The 19,315-nt window shown below is 43.5% G+C and overlaps 1 protein-coding gene across 5 annotated transcripts in view; it reads left to right on the top strand.

Moving 5' to 3' along the window:
• Positions 1-19,315, top strand: part of SPTAN1 (spectrin alpha, non-erythrocytic 1) — a 152,510-nt gene that overhangs the window by 41,383 nt on the left and 91,812 nt on the right. For 4 of the 5 annotated variants that reach the window (XM_040324734.1, XM_040324738.1, XM_040324737.1 and 1 more), the window contains 2 exons: positions 13,755-13,994; positions 15,641-15,766. In XM_040324734.1, coding sequence (XP_040180668.1) covers positions 13,758-13,994; positions 15,641-15,766 — 363 coding nt within the window. In that variant the 5' untranslated portion in view covers positions 13,755-13,757. Of the gene's footprint in view, positions 1-6,483; positions 6,572-13,754; positions 13,995-15,640; positions 15,767-19,315 lie in introns of those variants that run through there. The other variant, XM_040324735.1, reaches the window with a different exon arrangement.

Here is a 19,315-nt window from a genome sequence, read left to right as displayed (position 1 = left end):
TGAAACGCACGGCTGGAACGCACGTCGGCGTGATGCGTGATTGCATCCGTCGACATTCATAGGATGGACGTTTTTCTAGCCTTTTGATTGGCCATACGTTAGCTGCAATTTATATTTCCGGCTTTTCCAGTTCCACAGTGAGGCGTGGAACGCACGCCAGCGTTATTTTCCCCACTTATCCGGAATTAATCAGATTCGCTTGATTGTTCCATGTGGAGCCACTATTGAGGTATGGGGCTTTTATGTATATATATGGGTCTGTGTGTGCAGTAGGTCAGCACCCCAGATGATGATCTATTTGGATCGAAACATGTCGGGAATCTGCTGATAGTTTCTATGCCTGATTATACTACTGAAATGTGAGTGTAATTTTTATATACTTTTACTGTTTAAGTAAACTTTTTATACAGAATTACACTATGTGCATCTTTGCTTTTTTTATTCCTTTTCCTCGAGCTGAGATTTTGAACCTCGCATTGGGTCCAAATCATTATACATCCATAAGCTGATATTGGGAATATCCTTCTCTTGGTACTTCTACTTTATGGCATCGGATTTCTCTCTACTGCATACCATTTAAAGACGCCTCTGGAAGTTGGATAACATCAAATTTGAGCTTATATGATCCATTAGGTATAAACCTGTTTGGGTCCATTTAATCCGGTAAGCCTCCAATCATTCCTGGTGGTGGACACACTTCGGATTGTCACTATATGTGCATGATGACAAATCACTTCACTGCTGATTGATTCACCAATCGTTTGGGACTTTTTTCATTAGAGACTGCACTCATAAGTTTTTTGCTTTTTTTCTATTGAACTCACGAATATATTTCATCATATCATCACTTTGATTATTCCTCATAGGGTTTATTTCTACATTCCCTTTTGCACGTATATTTAGCGCTACACTTTGTTGTTTTTTGTATGTTTTCACAGAATTGATCTATTTCTGTTGTGTTGGCAGCCATATATATTTGTTTTAAGTAGCGCGGTGTTATTTATACTAATGGTATAATCTTTTTACACGGTGTATCTTGGGGTATCCTGCTACCAATTTTCAAGATAACGGAGTACATGTTTATTTTAAAAAGACTCTGTTGGGAGTTAATAAATAAAAATAGCAGAACCACATGAGGAAAGAAAATGATAGTTTCCCATCCATTGACCGATTTACACGGGCCGCAGTTTGGAGACCACTGACCTAGAGGCTGTACATGATAGTGGGGAAACCCAAAACTCGAAGTGTAGAAGGACATTTTGGGAGGGAGTTAAAACATCTATGCCATTATAATGGCTCAGGAAACTGGTTCAAGTGGCGTGTCTTGTATTAACAATGTCCCAGCATCAGTTGGAGTAAACCATGCCACATCTTCATTATCGTTGGTAGAAATTGTATCCAATCATTGGGCCCCATAGTTGGTATCATCAGCCCGGTAGTTGGCGTCATTGGTAGGAACTGTGCCCCATCATTAGTGTCATTGGGAGGAATTGTGCCCCATTGTTGGTAACATTGAAAGCAATTATGCCCATTATTGGTGTCATTGTGAAGAATTGTGCCCCATTGTTGGTGCCAGTGAATGAGATTGCCCCAATGGCCAGATAAAACAAGCAAAGGACCACCTCCAGCCCCAGGCTGCAGATCGGAGACCACTGCACTACATGAACAGAGCCTTTATATTGACAGGAAAAGATTCTCTCCCTGCCTATACGCCTGGCTGTCATCCCTGGCAACCCTGTGCCAGGCCAGGCATAGAAAATTGAGCCCATCCCCCCCTCCCTTATTGGCAAACAGGCCTGCACCTTCTTTAATTAAGAGCAGTATCTGCCCCCTTTTATCATGCCTGTCTTCCTGGCAGCAGTGTGTTGGCAGAAAAAAAACACTTGGTGCTTGTAAACGCATGGAACACATAGAGTAGGAGAGTCAATTGCTTGGGAGTAAACTCATTATATTGGCCAGAATAATAATTTCTTATGGGGGTTGAAGGTGGTGCTGAATCCAGGGTAGGGCTCCTGGAAAGCTCTGATCACGCTCCAATTCGCAGGGAGCTGTGATCAGTGTCCTGTCACTAGGCAGAACAGGGAAATGCTTGTTTACATCAGCATTTCCCCGTTCTTGCTCTCCGTGAAACAATCGCGGGTGTCCCGAAAGACAGTGAGTCCTGCGCCAGACTCGCAGTGCTCGTGGCCAGCACCCGCAACACCGGGCCTTAAAGGCGACGTGTGTATATATACATCGATCTTCCCAGCCGTGCCATTCTGCTGACGTATATAGTCGTACAGCGGTCAGCAAGAGGTTAAAACCGACCACATATTAATTACACAGATTCTGTGGCTGATTAGGGTGGTAATTAAAGTCACTTGGTGCCTTATCTGCATTAAATTAGCCTCGGAACCTGTGTAATTCATATGTGTTCAGGTTTAAAGGGATGAGGTGGCAACCCTACTCTAGTCCCAACTACCTGCATGTTCTCCTTGCTAGTGTGGATCTCCTCCAAATGCTCTGGTTTCCTCCCACACTCCAAAGACGTGCTCTTAGGTTTCCTCTCTTACAAAGTTGGAAGCTATGCCAGTGGGTACTTACTATAAGTGCCATCTACTTTCCAGCCACATTGACTTTCTCATGGTGGATGCCAGTCATTCTAGAGCTGGAACCAATTTGCATTACTTCCCTGAACACTAGATGTTAATCCCTGAGGCTTAATGAACGTGTTGGCAGTAGAGAAGTGAGCCAAGTGCTTCTTTTAAGCCTAGTACACAGAAAATCGGATGAAAAATACAGCTTTCGAATCGATCGTACAATAATCTGATCGTTTGTACACAGCTTTTGAGAGCCAATCGCGACAATTCATGGGAAATTACCCAATGGGACAAGCACGAAAAATCATCTTGTGTGCTAACCAGATCATACGATTTTCATAAAAGGGGTTGTATGGCTTCGGTTTTAAAAAAAATAAAAAAAATAACAAACATGTTATACTTACCTCCACTGTGCAGCTCGTTTTGCACAGAGTGGCCCCGATCAATGTCTTCTGGTGTCCCTCGGCATCTGTCTTGGCTTCTCCCCGCAAGCGCTAGCCCCCTTCATGGGAAGCACTTTGCCAAGTAGAAGGGACTGGACACTGAAGTGGAGAGAATGGGGCTGCTCACCCCGAAAAGTATGATGAAAAGGGTTTTCCCAGATGGGGTTGTTGCGCAGCTCGGATAGAAAAAAGTTTATACCATGTAGTAAAAAATATATGTTTTATTTAATTCACATGTAAAAAATGGGAACAAGGAGGGGTAGCACAGTGGATGGAACATGAGTTATAGCGGGTACACAAACAGCGTTTACATGAGTGTATAAAACGGTACACAAATGGTGTTTATATGATCAAAAATATGCATTGTAATATAAACAATCTAACGAACGTTTCGACCTATTAGAGGTCTTCTTCAGAGAATTTTGTGTAGCTGAAAGGGAACAAATAGTAGTTAGACATCTCATGGTCGTAATTTAGATATTGGGAAATACATTATTACGTTTGAAGTTTATGTCTGCTAATACAGAAAAGCCTAAAAATAGGGAAGCAGTGAGCTACAATGCAATACAATTTGCCAAGTGGGTTAGCTTGCGGGCGCGCTCCCGTGATACAGCCGGCAGCTATAGTCGCCGACGGTATAACTCGGCCCCGTCCCCGGCATGCCGCGTCATTGGATGTGATTGACAGCAGCGCGAGCCAATGGCTGCGCTGCTATCAATCGCCAATAAGGATGAGCTCTGGCGTGTTCGCGTAGTACACGTGCAGAGCCCGCCAGGAAGTGTGCACGGCACTGCACTAATCACAGTCAGGGAGACATTGTCCCGATGCTCGGCTGCAGGGATCGTGAAATGTCTCCCTGGCTGTGATTGGCGCAGAGCCGTGCACACTTCCTGGCGGGCTCTGCACGTGTACTATGCGAACACGCCGGAGCTCATCCTTAATCGCCAATGACGAGCCGCCTCAAGCAGGGGGAAACAATTGTGGGAACGAGCCCAGGAGTTTCATGGCTTGGGTAAGTAAAACGGGGGGACTGGGGGGCCCGAGAGTGCTTAGGATGCATTAAAGCGGAGCTCCACCAAGAAAAAAAAAAAAATCTAAAATGCTGCAAAACATTTTATTTTTTATTTTTTTATACATACCTGAAGTGCCTGTTGCTAGGCAGATGGTCCTAATCTGCCACTTCCTGATCCACGGTCCGTCGTCTTTCTTCTGCTCCCTGTGGAATGGGGGAGCCGTGTCTTCTGGGACATTGTGTGTGTGTCCCAGGAGACATCATCCATTCACGCCGCGTGGCAGGGAATCAGGGGGTGAAGCCGCAAGGCTTCTCTTCCTGATTCCCTCACCAAGGATGGCACCCTGGACAGGTAAGTCTCCTTATTAAAAGTCAGCAGCTACAGTGTTCGTAGCTGCTGACTTTTAATTATTTTTTTTTTTTTTAACCGGACCTCGGCTTTTAAGGTGAAAAAACACAAAGCTTTACAACCCCTTTAAGGCCGGGTTCACACTATCGCCGCATGCGTCTAACAGCAGGGGTCCGGTGCGTCCTGGTTCACCGGTTCAGGTCCAATTTTATAGCCCAAATTTTGGGCTGAATTCGGACCAAAAGACGCACAAGATCCGGGGCAAATTTGCACCGGAGCCGCTCCGGAGATGTGTGAACCGGCTCCATAGAGAGCCGGTCAAAATCTCCTGCTATGCAAATTGGATGCGGAGAACCCCACATCCAATTCGCAATGGTGTGAACCCAGCCTTAACCGCTTAACGACCGCCGCATGTATATGTACGTCTACAGAATGGCATGTACAGGCAGATGGGCGTACATGTACGTCCCTGCCTTTCCACGGGTCGGGGTCCGATCGGGACACCCCCCCCCGGTACATACGGCGGTCGGAAATTGTCGGGGAGCGATCCGGGATGAGGGCGCGGCTATTAGTTTCTAGCCGCCCCCTCGCGATCGCTTCCCGGAGCTGAAGAATGGGGAGAGCCGTATGTAAACACGGCTTCCCCGTGCTTCACTGTCATGGCTGCATCGATCGTGTGATCCCCTTTATAGGGAGACTCGATCGATGATGTCAGACCTACAGCCACACTCCCCTACAGTTGTAAACACACACTAGGTGAAACATAACTCCTTCAGCGCCCCCTGTGGTTAACTCCCAAACTGCAACTGTCATTTTCACAATAAAGAATGCAATTTAAATGCATTTTTTTGCTGTGAAAATGACAATGGTCCCAAAAATGTGTCAAAATTGTCCGAAGTGTCTGCCATAATGTCGCAGTCACGAAAAAAATCGCTGATCGCCGCCATTGGTAGTAAAAAAATAAATAAAATAAAAATGCAATAAAACTATCCCCTATTTTGTAAACGCTATAAATTTTGCGCAAACCAATCGATAAACGCTTATTGCAATTTTTTTTTTAGCAAAAATAGGTAGAAGAATACGTATCGGCCTAAACTGAGGAAAAAAAAAATGTTATATATGTTTTTGGGGGATATTTATTATAGCAAAAAGTAAAAAATATTGCATTTCTTTCAAAATTTTCGCTCTATTTTTGTTTATAGCGCAAAAAATAAAAACCGCAGAGGTGATCAAATACCACCAAAAGAAAGCTCTGTTTGTGGGGAAAACAAGGACGCCAATTTTGTTCGGGAGCCACGTCGCACGACCGCGCAATTGTCTGTTAAAGCGACGCAGTGCCGAATCGCAATACCTGGCCTGGGCATTTAGCTGCCTAAGGCTGCATTCACACCGCGGCGTACTAAATTGCGGCGTTTTGTCCCGCGAATTGCGGCGACAAAAAGCGGCGTTTTGTACCGCGATTCGCGGCGACAAAACGCCGCGATTGTGAATGCAGCCTCACCCCCTCTATGGAGATGGTTCACATCTCCTATGCCGAACGCCAAAAGACGCCTGAAAAAAAGGTCCGGGACTTGTTTTCAGGCGTTCGGCGTGAAGATATAAACCATCTCCATAGAGGGCAATGTTGCATCATCCCTCTGGCGTGTCAGGGCGGCAGCGGGCGTCACACTACAGGCGACAAAATGCCTAGGTACAGTTTTCATGTGAAAATACAATACGTCACTTCGCTACAATTTTTTTTTTCTTCTGTCGTTCGAGAATTTTAATCGCTTTAGCATGCAAAAAAAAAAAAAACGAACAATCATTCGTCCGATAATCTCATCGTGTGTACCTTTTTAGTGCTCCCGCATAATATTATAAACGTGAGCTTTTCAGAAGCGGAAAGGGGCTCCTGAATATGGGGGTGATCACCCGACCATCCATTACATCATGACTTGGCCAGCGCAGTGCCGCAGCTCTGTGATAAGGGTGGTGGAATGTTGCTGGCTGGGTGACAGGCTGGAAATGAAATCAGGAAGGCGTTCTCTATGCATGGTGCTGACAGAGGGGGGGAGGAGGAGAAGCGGAGTCTAGGTGTGGTCAGACATGGAATGCGATTGGAACCATCTGTCTTCCTTATTGTAATTTCCACTCCAGCTCTGATCCTGCAGTTGTCTTCAAGACTTTGCCGGACGACCAGCAAAAATAGGTTGGTGCATCTGGTGCATGGGGGGAGGAATTCCCAGGGTGGGGGGGGCTCATGAAGAAGGCAAAAACACTGCAGCTAAAATTGGAGATTTTAAATGGCAAACTCAATGACTTGTATCTGGTTTGTAAAGGGATGCAGAGAATAGTCGTGGGTGTGAAGATTTTCATGTCTGCAGCCGATCGATTCCGGTCTGTTCTGCTGCATGAATCCCATGACCCTTTGTATGAAGTGGAAAAGAAAGGGCGCCTTGTCATCCATTCCCACTGAATGAAGATTCGGCAAGTGTGTGAAATTTTATGCTAGCTAAAAAAATCACTCAAACAAACAATAGTGCCATCATGTAATGACCGCATTTTGATTGATCGCTCAATGGACACGAATGAGTTATTCGTTCGTTGTGTCGCATAAGTGCAAACAGTTAAAGGGGTTGTAAAGGTTCGTTTTTTATTTTCTTAATAGGTTCCTTTAGAGCATTGTTACCTTTTCCTTCAATTTCCCTTCTAAATGCTTTTCTTTGTCTGAATTTCTCACTTCCTGTTTCTTCTCAGTAAGCTTACCCCCATCATCTGGCTGGGGGTTAGTCAGCCAGAACAGCTTACTGAGGAGGAACAGGAAATGAGAAATAAAAAAATAAAAAAACATTTAGAAGGGAAATCGAAGGAAAAGGTAAGTGAACCAACAATGCACTAGCTTAAAGGAACCCATTTAGAAAATAAAAAATGAACCTTTACAACCCGTTTTTTTTTTTTTAGCAGGTGAGAATCGCATTAACCTTTCAATTTATCGTTCGTTCAGTCGAATTTTCCAACCTGTTCGTTTTTGATTTATCAACTTTGAAAAGTTAAAACCGACTTTCTATTTGTGCTCATTAACTGGACAAAAGACAAAAGGTCCAAATGACGGATCTTTTGAATGATTTTTCAGTTGGTGTATGACCGGCAAATTTCTCTTACTGCTTTGTGTAGGTGACAGGTTCACTTTGCAGTAAAACCATATTTTTTTTATTTTTTTTTTTATATTATTTTATTTTTTGATATTATATTTTTTTTATATTATTTTTTTTTTATCATTTGTTGTCTCGTCTTAAAGTTTTTTATTTTTCATGCCATGCATTGCCAACCAGCTGTTTTATCCGTTCTTCTGTACAAAGCAACTTGCTTGGTTAGGCCAAATGCCGGATCTTTTGAATGATTTTTCAGTTAGTGTATGACCGGCAAATTTCTCTTACTGCTTTGTGTAGGTGACAGGTTCACTTTGCAGTAAAACCATATTATTTTATTTATTTTTTTATATTTAATTATTTTTTATATTTTTTTTTTATATATATATATATATATATATATATATATATATATATATATATATATATATATATATATATATATATATATATATATATATATATATAATTTTTTTTTTTTATATTATTTATTTATTTTTATATATTTTTTTTTTATATTTATTTTATTCTTTTATATTCTTTATTTTATTTTATTCTTTTATATTCTTTATTTTATTTTATTCTTTTATATTCTTTATTTTCTTTTTTTTTTTTTTTTTTTTTTTTATCATTTGTTGTCTCGTCTTAAAGTTTTTTTATTTTTCATGCCATGCATTGCCAACCAGCTTTTTTATCCATTCTTCTGTACAAAGCAACTTGCTTGGTTAGGCCTCTTTCACACTCTGATCAGCCGGGGGTCTGTTAGCAGGGCGAGATGGGGGGGGGGGGGGGTCATATGTCTGCCCACTCAGGTTATATACAGCGATCACGGGAAAACTGGAATTGTGTGGTGCAGCTACATTGAAATGCAGTGCATGAGCCTCTGTTTACACTAGAACACTGTGTGGCAACTTGCAATTCGTACACCCACACCAATTTCAAAATGCACTGCCCTTGTGATCTGCAGCGGGCGTCAGTGCAATCAGAGAGGATAAAAAATCTATTATTTAAAAATAAAATAAAAAGTATCGGATTTATTTGAATAAAAAGATGGTTTTCTATTTAGGATACATTAATAATTTAGTTTATTCAGCATGAAATGGAGCTTAGTTATGTAGCATGAGGCTGTATATTCTGCAATATTTACTTTTTTTGGTAAACTCATTCAATGAATCCAAGCTGAGATAACATGCACTGCATTGAAGCATTCACACAATCTCCCAGTAGCCATGAGATAAAACAAAGTTTAGGAATATTCCTTTATCCCATTGTTTTGCAAATCTATGTACACTACAAACTGTATGATTGAATTGGTTCTGATATCGCTGTTTTACTAACCTGACAGCTTATTATTCTAAATGGAAACCTTCATTTTGTTTGCAAATGTTAAAGATTCTAACTACCAGCAAGAAAAATTCTTTGCATTCAAGAGCACCTGTCATTTCAGATCCATCATGGCAGTGTCTGTTAGCGGGCAGCCACTCACCTGCTTCCGCCACGTCCTTTGCCTTACCCAAAAAATGAACGACCAGTCCACATGACAGATCACCAGCCATCCCATTAAAGTGAATGGGACTGTTGGTGGGTCAGAGGAGGAGCCGCTGCGGGACAGAGATGACAGTTGCTCTTGAAAAATTAGGATTTTAGGGCCAGTTCACGCCAGATGCAGTTCCGTTCAGTTCAGTGCACTTTTTTCTGCACTAAAAATGCATGCAGTTTTTTTTTTTTTGTTTTTTTTCCATGTATTCCAATGGCTCTAGTTTTCACCACGCAGTCAGTTTCCTGTGAACTAGAGCCATTGGAATACATGGAAAACACTCTGCCATGCGTTTTGTGCAGGAAAAAAAAAGTGCACGGAACTGCGTCTGGTGTGAATTAGCACCAAATCAAGACTTTTTACTAGTGATTTAAATCAACTTGATTTAAATTGAATCCACCCTGAAACGCAGTGCGTTTGCCTGCACCAGATTGCATGGTACAAAATTGTCAAGCATTCTGGTTGCAGTGCATTTTTAAAAGTAGTGCATGCGATTTGAGCCCATTGACAATCTATGGACACGGAGGGAGGAGAGCGGAGTGCACTGCATTGAATGACATGTGAATTGCATGAGAACCGATGCAAGATGAGAACTGTAGTCTCAAATGTATTTACATAGAAAGAAAGCTGCATAGCGTTACTAATCCTATGGATGTGTGTTCATAAACGCATAGGGCTAGATTCAGATAGCCCGCCGTAACTTTGTGCGGGCGTAGCATATCTCAGATACGCTACGCCGCCGTAACTTAGTGAGGCAGGTTCTGTATTCACCAAGAACCTGCGCCCTAAGTTACGGCGGCGTAGCGTAAATCTGCCGGCGTAAAAGCGCACCTAATTCAAATTGTGAAGAGGTGAGCGTGTGTTATGTAAATAAAACATGACCCCACGTAAATGACGTTTTTGACTAATGGCGCATGAGCCGTCCGTAAACGTAACCCAGTGCGCATGCTCCAAATTAACCCGCAAAAAGCCAATGCTTTCGACGTGAACGTAAATTACGCACAGCCCTATTCGCGAATGACTTGCGCAAACGACGGAAAATTCGACGCTGGCCCGACGTCCATACTTGACATGGGATACGCCTCATATAGCAGGGGTAACTTTACGCCGGAAAAAGCCTAACGTAAACGACGGAAAAAAATGCGCCGGGCGGACGTACGTTTCTGAATCGGCGTATCTACCTAATTTGCATATTCCTCACGTGAATCGACGGCAGCGCCACTTAGCGGCCAGCGTAAATATGCAACTAAGATACGACGGTGTAAGACACTTACGCCAGTCGGATCTTAGCCAAATTCCGGCATATCTTGTTTTCTGAATGCAGAAAAAAGATACACCGGAGCATCCTAGAAGTTACGCAGCGTATCAATAGATATGCCAGCGTAACTTCTTTATGAATCTACCCCATAGTTTCTATGTGGGGTTCATTTGCATTCATAGATGAACCTTTTGCATATGTAGACTCTCCTTCTTGCTTGGTAGTGTTAAGGACAAGCAGTCTTGGGCCCCTTTTACATCTGTCCTGCGACTTGGGACTGTAAACAAGTCGTTCCCCATGATTTCCAATGACTACCATTCATATATGTGCGACTTCAAGTCGTGCAGACTTCAAAGTAGTCACTGTACTACTTTGGTCCAACTTTAATGCGAGTTGAGATCCATAGACCTTAAGATTACACAGGCATTCCCTGAAATCGCTGCAAAATCGCACGACTTTTGTCGCGGCAGTGTGAAGGGGGCCTTACAGCAATGAAGTTTTTTTTTTTTATATTTAGCCGCAGGCGGCAGGGTTTAGAGCCAATGTTTAGCTCTCTTGTAAAAGCGATCCGAGCGGCTAACTAGCCGTAGGTCCTATAAGGAAGCTTGGAAGCAGCTTTTATTTCCATTTTCCAGGACAAGAAAGTGGTTCTTTATTTTATTGTTGGCTAACACGGGCTCATTCATGTGATATGAATTTCAACGAGGCTCATTTTGCTAAACACTGTTTGTCTATAAACCAACTCCTGCTGAACTCTGTGGACACTGTTGCTGGTGCACCCAGCTGTACACACACCATCAGGCCTGGTAACGGGCACTAAAATTGGCAAAAATAACAGACGCCACTCCCAGCTGTCCTCAGCTGTTTGTCATGTGCAGCTAACAAAACCCTTTTATATTGCTGTTAAGCTAATGAAAACGATCATTGGTTGCTTTTAGCCCCCATTCACACTGGTATGATTTGTCATGTGACTTGACAGTTTCAAATTGCATGACAAGTCGCACCCCATTGTCGGCAATGGAACCGTTCAAATTGGCGCGACTTTGAAAAAGGTTCCTGTGTTACCTTTTGCTGGATTTTTTATTTTTTCATTGCAACTTGCATAGGCTTCTGTTTTTAAATGAAGTCGCAAGTCACAGTGAAATCGGAGGTGCAAATCGCACTGATCTGTGGCTTTGAAATTGCGCTACTGAAGTAGCACGATTTCAAAGCTGCACCAGTTTGAATCGGGGCATAGACTAGTATTGGGCAATGTTCAAACTCTTGCGGGTGCTGGAATGCATGTGGATTGCAGAAAATGGCACTACTATTTGGCAGACGCATGGGGGTTAATTGTTAATGGCGCCCCCACGTATCTGAAAGCACAGCATGTTTTCGGGTGTACGCAACCACATGGGGCAAAAAAAAACCATGCAGTTTCCATGCGGCTGTGGTTTTGAAAAGGTGCAGGGACCCATTTTCTGTATTTCCGGGCTGCCCATTCAAAGGGTAAATTTGATGTTTACCATAGGGCTGGGAAAAAAACGATTTGATTTAAAAACCGACTTGGTATGTCAAATCGATTCATATTTAACAAATATTTTAAATGCATATATACATACTGTAATGCCGCGTACGCACGATCGGACATTTTTTTCCCCCGACGGATGTTGACTCAAACTTGTCTTGCATACGCAGTCACACAAATGTTGTCTGAAATTGTGAACGCCAAGAACGCAGTAATTTACAACACTGCTTTGAGCCAAGAAAAATTAAGTTCAATGATTCCGAACATGCGTAGGATTTTTGTGCGTTGAATTGTATACACACGGTCAGAATTTCCGACCAAGAACTTTTGTTGGCGGAAAATTTGAGTACCAGCTCTCAAACATTTGTTGTCGGAAATTCCAACAGCAAATGTCCGATGCAGCCTACACACGTTCGGATTTTCCGACAACAAGCTCACATCGAACATTTGTTGTCGGAAATTCTGACCGTGTGTACGCGGCATAAGTCTTGTTTGTGCGCACACCCAGTCAGGGCAAAATGAACGTGTCTGCAAATAGCCCATCCCCAGGGTTTTATATTGTGTGAGCCACCATCCTATTGTGGGTAAGCTTCCATGTTGGTTGCATTAGAGCAGTGGTCTCCTAACTGTGGCCCTGGGGCCGGATGTGGCCCTTTGCCTGCCTTTATCCGGCCCTTGAGGCATTATTCCTGTCACTAACACCAAAAATGGGGCACTATTTCTTCCACTGACATTAATCATGGGGCATAATTCCTTTCACTTACCACAAAAATGGGGCACTAATCCTCCCAACGACACCAACTATTTCTCCCTATAATACCAAAGGTCGGGCATTGTTTACTCCCACTGGGCATAGTCCGGCCCCCCTAAAGTCTGAAGGACAGTAAATTGGCCCTTTCTTTAGAAAGTTTGGAGACCCCTGCATTAGAGCTTACACAAGTGAATGATGTTCTGGAGTTTTCCAAACAAACAGTGTTCAGGCCTTGTGATTGGCAGCCCAGGCCCGAGGGGTGGTCATGTGTGCTGTCATACTGAGAAGCTCTGCTCCATTTTTGGCCCCTCCGGTGGTGCAGAGAGGAGGTGTAGCAACGTGGTTCAGTAAGTAGAACTGCTTGGAGAGAGTGCACGATCTGCAGACGCTGTTGTTTTGCCTGTCACTGATTTGGATAAAATAATGCAGCGTACAGATGATTGGAAATTCCGACAACAAAACCGTGGCTTTTTTTTTCCCGCCGGATGTTGGCTCCAACTTGTCTTCCATGCACAAATGTTGTCGGAAATTCCGAACGCCAAGAACACAGTGTCGTATGACGGCACTAGAAAAGAGAAGTGAATACCATTCGGGTTAGTAGAAGTTTGGTGAGAGACGCTTCACGCTTTTCAGCCTCGTGCTTTTCAGTCCGTTACAGCGTGACGAATGTGCTATCTCCATTAGGAACACTAGTTTTACCAGACCGAGCGCTTCCGTCTCGTACTTGATTCAGAGCATGCGTGGAATTTTGTGCGTCGGAATTGTCCACGCACGCTTGGAATTTGCGAGAACGGATTTTGTTGTCGTTTTTGTTGTTGTTTCCGACAACAAGCTCTCATCGAACATTTGTTTCGGAAATTCCGACCGTGTGTACACAGCATTACAGTTTCTCTTTAAGGTGTAGAGTAAATATGGTGGAAACCAGCAGGCAGTCCAAAATGGAAAGAGCCGACCAATCCCCAAACCTAAAAGTACAAATCTTCACATCATAACTTTCCTCTCCCTCATTATGTCACCTTGCGGAGGTGTTGTACTCAAGAGCTTGCTTGTTGGGTTGCCATCTTTTTACAATTGTCTTTTCTGTAAAGTACACCTTTTTTTTAAATTACATAATTCATTTTTTTTTTTTTTTTGCTTCTTTCTCTTGATTTTATACTGATGTTTTTTTTTGTTTTTTTTTTTTTATTTAGAAAATGGATTCAGGTGGAGTCAAAGTGTTGGAGACCGCAGATGACATTCAGGATAGAAGACAGCAGGTTTTGGACCGTTACAGGAGGTTCAAGGAGCTTTCCACCATCAGACGCCAGAAACTAGAGGACTCCTATCGATTCCAGTTCTTTCAGCGCGATGCTGACGAGCTTGAGAAATGGATCCAGGAAAAGCTCCAGATCGCGTCCGATGAGAACTATAAAGATCCAACCAACCTCCAGGTAGGGGAACTTCACTGGGGTTTGGTTAGGTTGAAGGCGTTCAGCCAATCCAAGCGGTAGTATTATGATATGGCTACACAACCTGTATGCATCATATGTGCAGAAATACAATTTTTTTTTTTTTTTATATTTACTGTCACAATGTACAGTATAAGATTTCCTATCATCTGTACCCAGTCTTGCCACAAAGAGTTAATCCAGCTCTGAGCAATCCTTTTTTTTTCAGTGAGATAAACAGACAAACAGGAGAAAACTTTTGTCCGTTCTTCCACCCCCCCCCCCCTTGCTGTAAATGACAGGTTATTTACATATCTGAGACAGGCATTATTTTTTTTTAATTCCCACCCTACTCCTTTTCTGAAGTGATGTGGTTACTTTTCTGGATTTTGACTAGATGTTGGTGATTATTGATTATAGCAGAATTTAGTGCAAGGAATAAATTGAACAAGCATGTTGACAAGGGGAGTGTTGAGGTGGACGGGGAGTCTACTGACATCACGACTCCACCCACCAAGCTCCTGACAACAGACCCACCCACAGAATCTGCAGTTTTTCAGTCCTTATAACAGACAGAGGGGAGGCATTTTACAGGTATGGATACATACAGGAGGCATCTATATCCTTACAGATCAGCACTATGGCAGTAGTTTAGAAAGGATGAGAGTGGGTTTACATCCACTTTAATGCATGAAAGAAGTGTACCCCCCCAATCTACAAACTGAGACTAAGGAACTTCATCACTAAAGAGCCTCAACACAGAAGACTGAACAGTTCCTACAGTTAAAGGAGAAGTACAGCCAAAGACCGCTGTCGGCTGATGTCACAGAGCTCGCAAAGGCTTGGAAAAGATTGTGACTATGTGGTCAGGATCCGCCCACGTGCCTGGACCGGCACCTGGCTCGGCCTCTCAGCAAGCTACTGAGAGCCTGGACCGGCACCTGGCTCGGCCTCTCGGCAAGCCGCTGAGAGCCTGGACCGGCACCTGGCTCGGCCTCTCAGCAAGCTACTGAGAGCCTGGACCGGCACCTGGCTCGGCCTCTCAGCAAGCTACTGAGAGCCTGGACCGGCACCTGGCTCGGCCTCTCAGCAAGCTACTGAGAGCCTGGACCGGCACCTGGCTCGGCCTCTCAGCAAGCTACTGAGAGCCTGGACCGGCACCTGGCTCGGCCTCTCGGCAAGCCGCTGAGAGCCTGGACCGGCACCTGGCTCGGCCTCTCGGCGAGCCGCTGAGAGCCTGGACCGGCACCTGGCTTGGCCTCTCAGCGAGCCGCTGAGAGCCTGGACCAGCACCTGGCTCGGCCTCTCAGCGAGCCGCTGAGAGCCTGGACCGGCACCTGGCTCGGCCTCTCAGCGAGCCTCTGAGAGCCTGAGCCAGCCACTCCCGCCCCTCCACAGCCCAGTGCTCCATTGAGCGCAGGACAGAGAGGCGGTGACTGACAGTCAACAGCTCTCTGTTCAGGTCTCTGAGAACCAAGCGATCAGCAGGGTTTGATCGCTCGGGTTTCAGTCTTGGACCTGGCGGGGGTGAGATCTACCTAGGTAAGTATGATTACTAAAAAAATTCCCGTACTTCTCTTTTAATAAAGAATTGAATAATAGTAATGTATGCTTACTGGTGACCTGATGAAAAATGTGTTTCCTTACAGGGGAAACTCCAGAAGCACCAGGCATTCGAGGCTGAAGTCCAGGCCAACGCTGGAGCCATTGTTAAACTGGACGAGACTGGAAATATAATGATCTCCGAATCTCATTTTTCCTCCGAGACCATCCGAGTAAGTATCTGAAATATGTGGTTGTTTGCCAGCCTCTTGCCAACCCTTACAAACCTATATACAGCTCCTGGTGGCATTGCCAGGCAGTAGAGGGACACGTGGAGAATAAAGCAATGGACAATTCCCAGTTATAAACTCTTTATGAACACTTTAATGTGACGTCATAATAACACTAAATATAGATCTGTCCTCCTTGTTTTGCCACTCCCATCAAATCAAGTCTCCGCTAGAGAGTTTTCTATAATATATATATATATATATATATATATATATATATATATATATATATATATATATATATATATATATATATATATATATATATATATATATATATATATATATATATATATATATATATATATATATATATATATATATATATATATATATATATAATATTTTTTTTATTTATTTTTTCTTGACCTGTGACCACGTCACCTTGACAGGAAGTGATAAGGAGGTGTCGGCTGGGGTTTGTTTTCAATGTTAGGGATTTGGGTTCAGGGTATCTAAATTAGTATAGTTTTCCTAATCCCTTCTGTGATTAACATACACTTAAAGGGACACTGTCATGAGAGATAAGGGGAGGCTGCCATTACTGAACTCTTTCTTTGAGAATTCTAGTTCCATTAGGATGCTTTGACTTCAGAACAGTCACGGACCTGAGAACAAGGATAGAGAAGGGTAGCTCTGACACTCGGCTACAGCATGTTTGTTCTGAGTCTGTAACTGAAACATACCAAAGGCAGACACAGCCAAGCATTTAGCATTTTCAAAGGGAGGCCTGTAATGGAAGCTCTAGTACTTCACTCGTGACTGATTCTCTTTTAAAGGGGTTGTAAAGGTTCCTTTTTTTTTTCAAATCGGTTCCTTTTAAGCTAGTGCATTGTTGGTTCACTTACCTTTTCCTTTGATTTCCCTTCTAAATGTTTTTTTTTTCTTTGTCTGAATTTCTCACGTCATGTTCCTCAGTAAGTTTGCTCCCATCATCCGAGCCGTTCTGACTGGGGGTTAGTCAGCGTGCTCACCCCCTCCCTTGGGACTACATCCCTGTGTCTCACAGCGTCTTCCCTGCATGCATGTAGTCACAAAGGAGGGGGCGAGCACGCTGACTAACCCCCAGTCAGAACAGCTCGGATGATGGGGGCAACCTTACTGAGGAGGAACAGGAAGTGAGAAATTCAAAGAAAAAAAACATTTAGAAGGGAAATCAAAGGAAAAGGTAAGTGAACAAACAATGCACTAGCTTAAGGGAACCAATTTAGAAAATTAAAAACAAACCTTTTGCAACCCCTTTAAACACATACCGTTATAAGCTTCAGTGCTGAAAAATACCTTGGCGAAGGCAAGGAAAAAAGCCCTGGCACGTAGATATTTTCCAGCATGCTGGAAACTCGGTGTGTTATAATGAATGCGCCAAGTCAGTGCTGTGACAAGGTCATCTAGCGCCCAGGAGGAAGATGCCAAATGCCCAACCCCCCCCCCCCACAATATGTATGAGCATTGTGTCAGCAAAAATCCTCTCCCTCCTCCCATAAAAAATTTGAGCACTAATCTTTGCACTTATCCCCTAAAACAGGGATATGCAATTAGCGGACCTCCAGCTGTTGCGGAACTACAAGTCCCATGAGGCATAGCAAGACTCTGACAGCCACAAGCATGATACCCAGAGGCATGATGGGACTTGTAGTTTTGCAACAGCTGGAGGTCCGCTAATTGTATATCCCTGCCCTAAAGCATAAATTCTCTTTGCAAGCCAAATTTCTCCTATCCCTTCCCAACTACCCCCTCCTAGCACAATTCCTTTACCCCTCAAATTTCCCCTCAGAGCATAAATCCTCTCCTAGCACTAATCCAACCCCCCCCCCCCACCAGCACAAATCCCTTCAATCATCCCTACTAGCACAACCCCCCTCCTCCTAAATCTCTTAACAGAAACCCGATTTCTTAGTACAAATCCCACCCTCCAAATCGCCCATTCCAGCACAGCCCCCCAAAATCCCACTGTGCCCAGGGCAGCCACCCCCTTGTCCTGGCCCTGCTCCCAGTGTTGCCACCTTGGGGTAAGTCCTGGAAGTCCCATCTCTGGTCCTGGCCCTCTAAATAGTTGCTATATATGGACACTTGTCAGTTATTCTTTGTAAAAAAAAAAGAAAAAAGAATGGAACAAATGTGAAGCAATTGCTTCCACCAACCAATAAAATGAGAGCATTAGTTGGCTTTGATAAATCGGCCCATTTTGTATCTCCGTATTGCTATATAAAATACAGTAGCATAAGGTGCATATATTATTCCCTGAGTCATGCAAGTCCTCCCACCAGAACCGTTAACAAATCTTTCCATCAAACCGCATTCCTTATTAGATGATCAGGAGGGTGACCTTTTGAGGAGACTGGAGTGTAGATCCCTCCACATATCAAATTCCCTGGTCATTGTTATATATGAGTATGAGGTCACAGCACTTCCCTCCACATATCGAATTCCCTGGTCATTGTTATATATGAGTATGAGGTCACAGCACTTCCCTCCACATATCGAATTCCCTGGTCATTGTTATATATGAGTATGAGGTCACAGCACTTCCCTCCACATATCGAATTCCCTGGTCATTGTTATATATGAGTATGAGGTCACAGCACTTCCCTCCACATATCGAATTCCCTGGTCATTGTTATATATGAGTATGAGGTCACAGCACTTCCCTCCACATATCGAATTCCCTGGTCATTGTTATATATGAGTATGAGGTCACAGCACTTCCCTCCACATATCGAATTCCCTGGTCATTGTTATATATGAGTATGAGGTCACAGCACTTCCCTCCACATATCGAATTCCCTGGTCATTGTTATATATGAGTATGAGGTCACAGCACTTCCCTCCACATATCGAATTCCCTGGTCATTGTTATATATGAGTATGAGGTCACAGCACTTCCCTCCACATATCGAATTCCCTGGTCATTGTTATATATGAGTATGAGGTCACAGCACTTCCCTCCACATATCGAATTCCCTGGTCATTGTTATATATGAGTATGAGGTCACAGCACTTCCCTCCACATATCGAATTCCCTGGTCATTGTTATATATGAGTATGAGGTCACAGCACTTCCCTCCACATATCGAATTCCCTGGTCATTGTTATATATGAGTATGAGGTCACAGCACTTCCCTCCACATATCGAATTCCCTGGTCATTGTTATATATGAGTATGAGGTCACAGCACTTCCCTCCACATATCGAATTCCCTGGTCATTGTTATATATGAGTATGAGGTCACAGCACATCCCTCCACATATCGAATTCCCTGGTCATTGTTATATATGAGTATGAGGTCACAGCACTTCCCTCCACATATCGAATTCCCTGGTCATTGTTATATATGAGTATGAGGTCACAGCACTTCCCTCCACATATCGAATTCCCTGGTCATTGTTATATATGAGTATGAGGTCACAGCACTTCCCTCCACATATCGAATTCCCTGGTCATTGTTATATATGAGTATGAGGTCACAGCACTTCCCTCCACATATCGAATTCC

The sequence above is a fragment of the Rana temporaria genome, chromosome 9, assembly GCF_905171775.1.
Source record: "Rana temporaria chromosome 9, aRanTem1.1, whole genome shotgun sequence".
NCBI classification, from domain to species: Eukaryota; Metazoa; Chordata; class Amphibia; order Anura; family Ranidae; genus Rana; species Rana temporaria.
The sequence above is the reverse complement of the archived record's forward strand: the minus strand, read 5'-3'. Positions and strand labels throughout refer to the sequence as shown.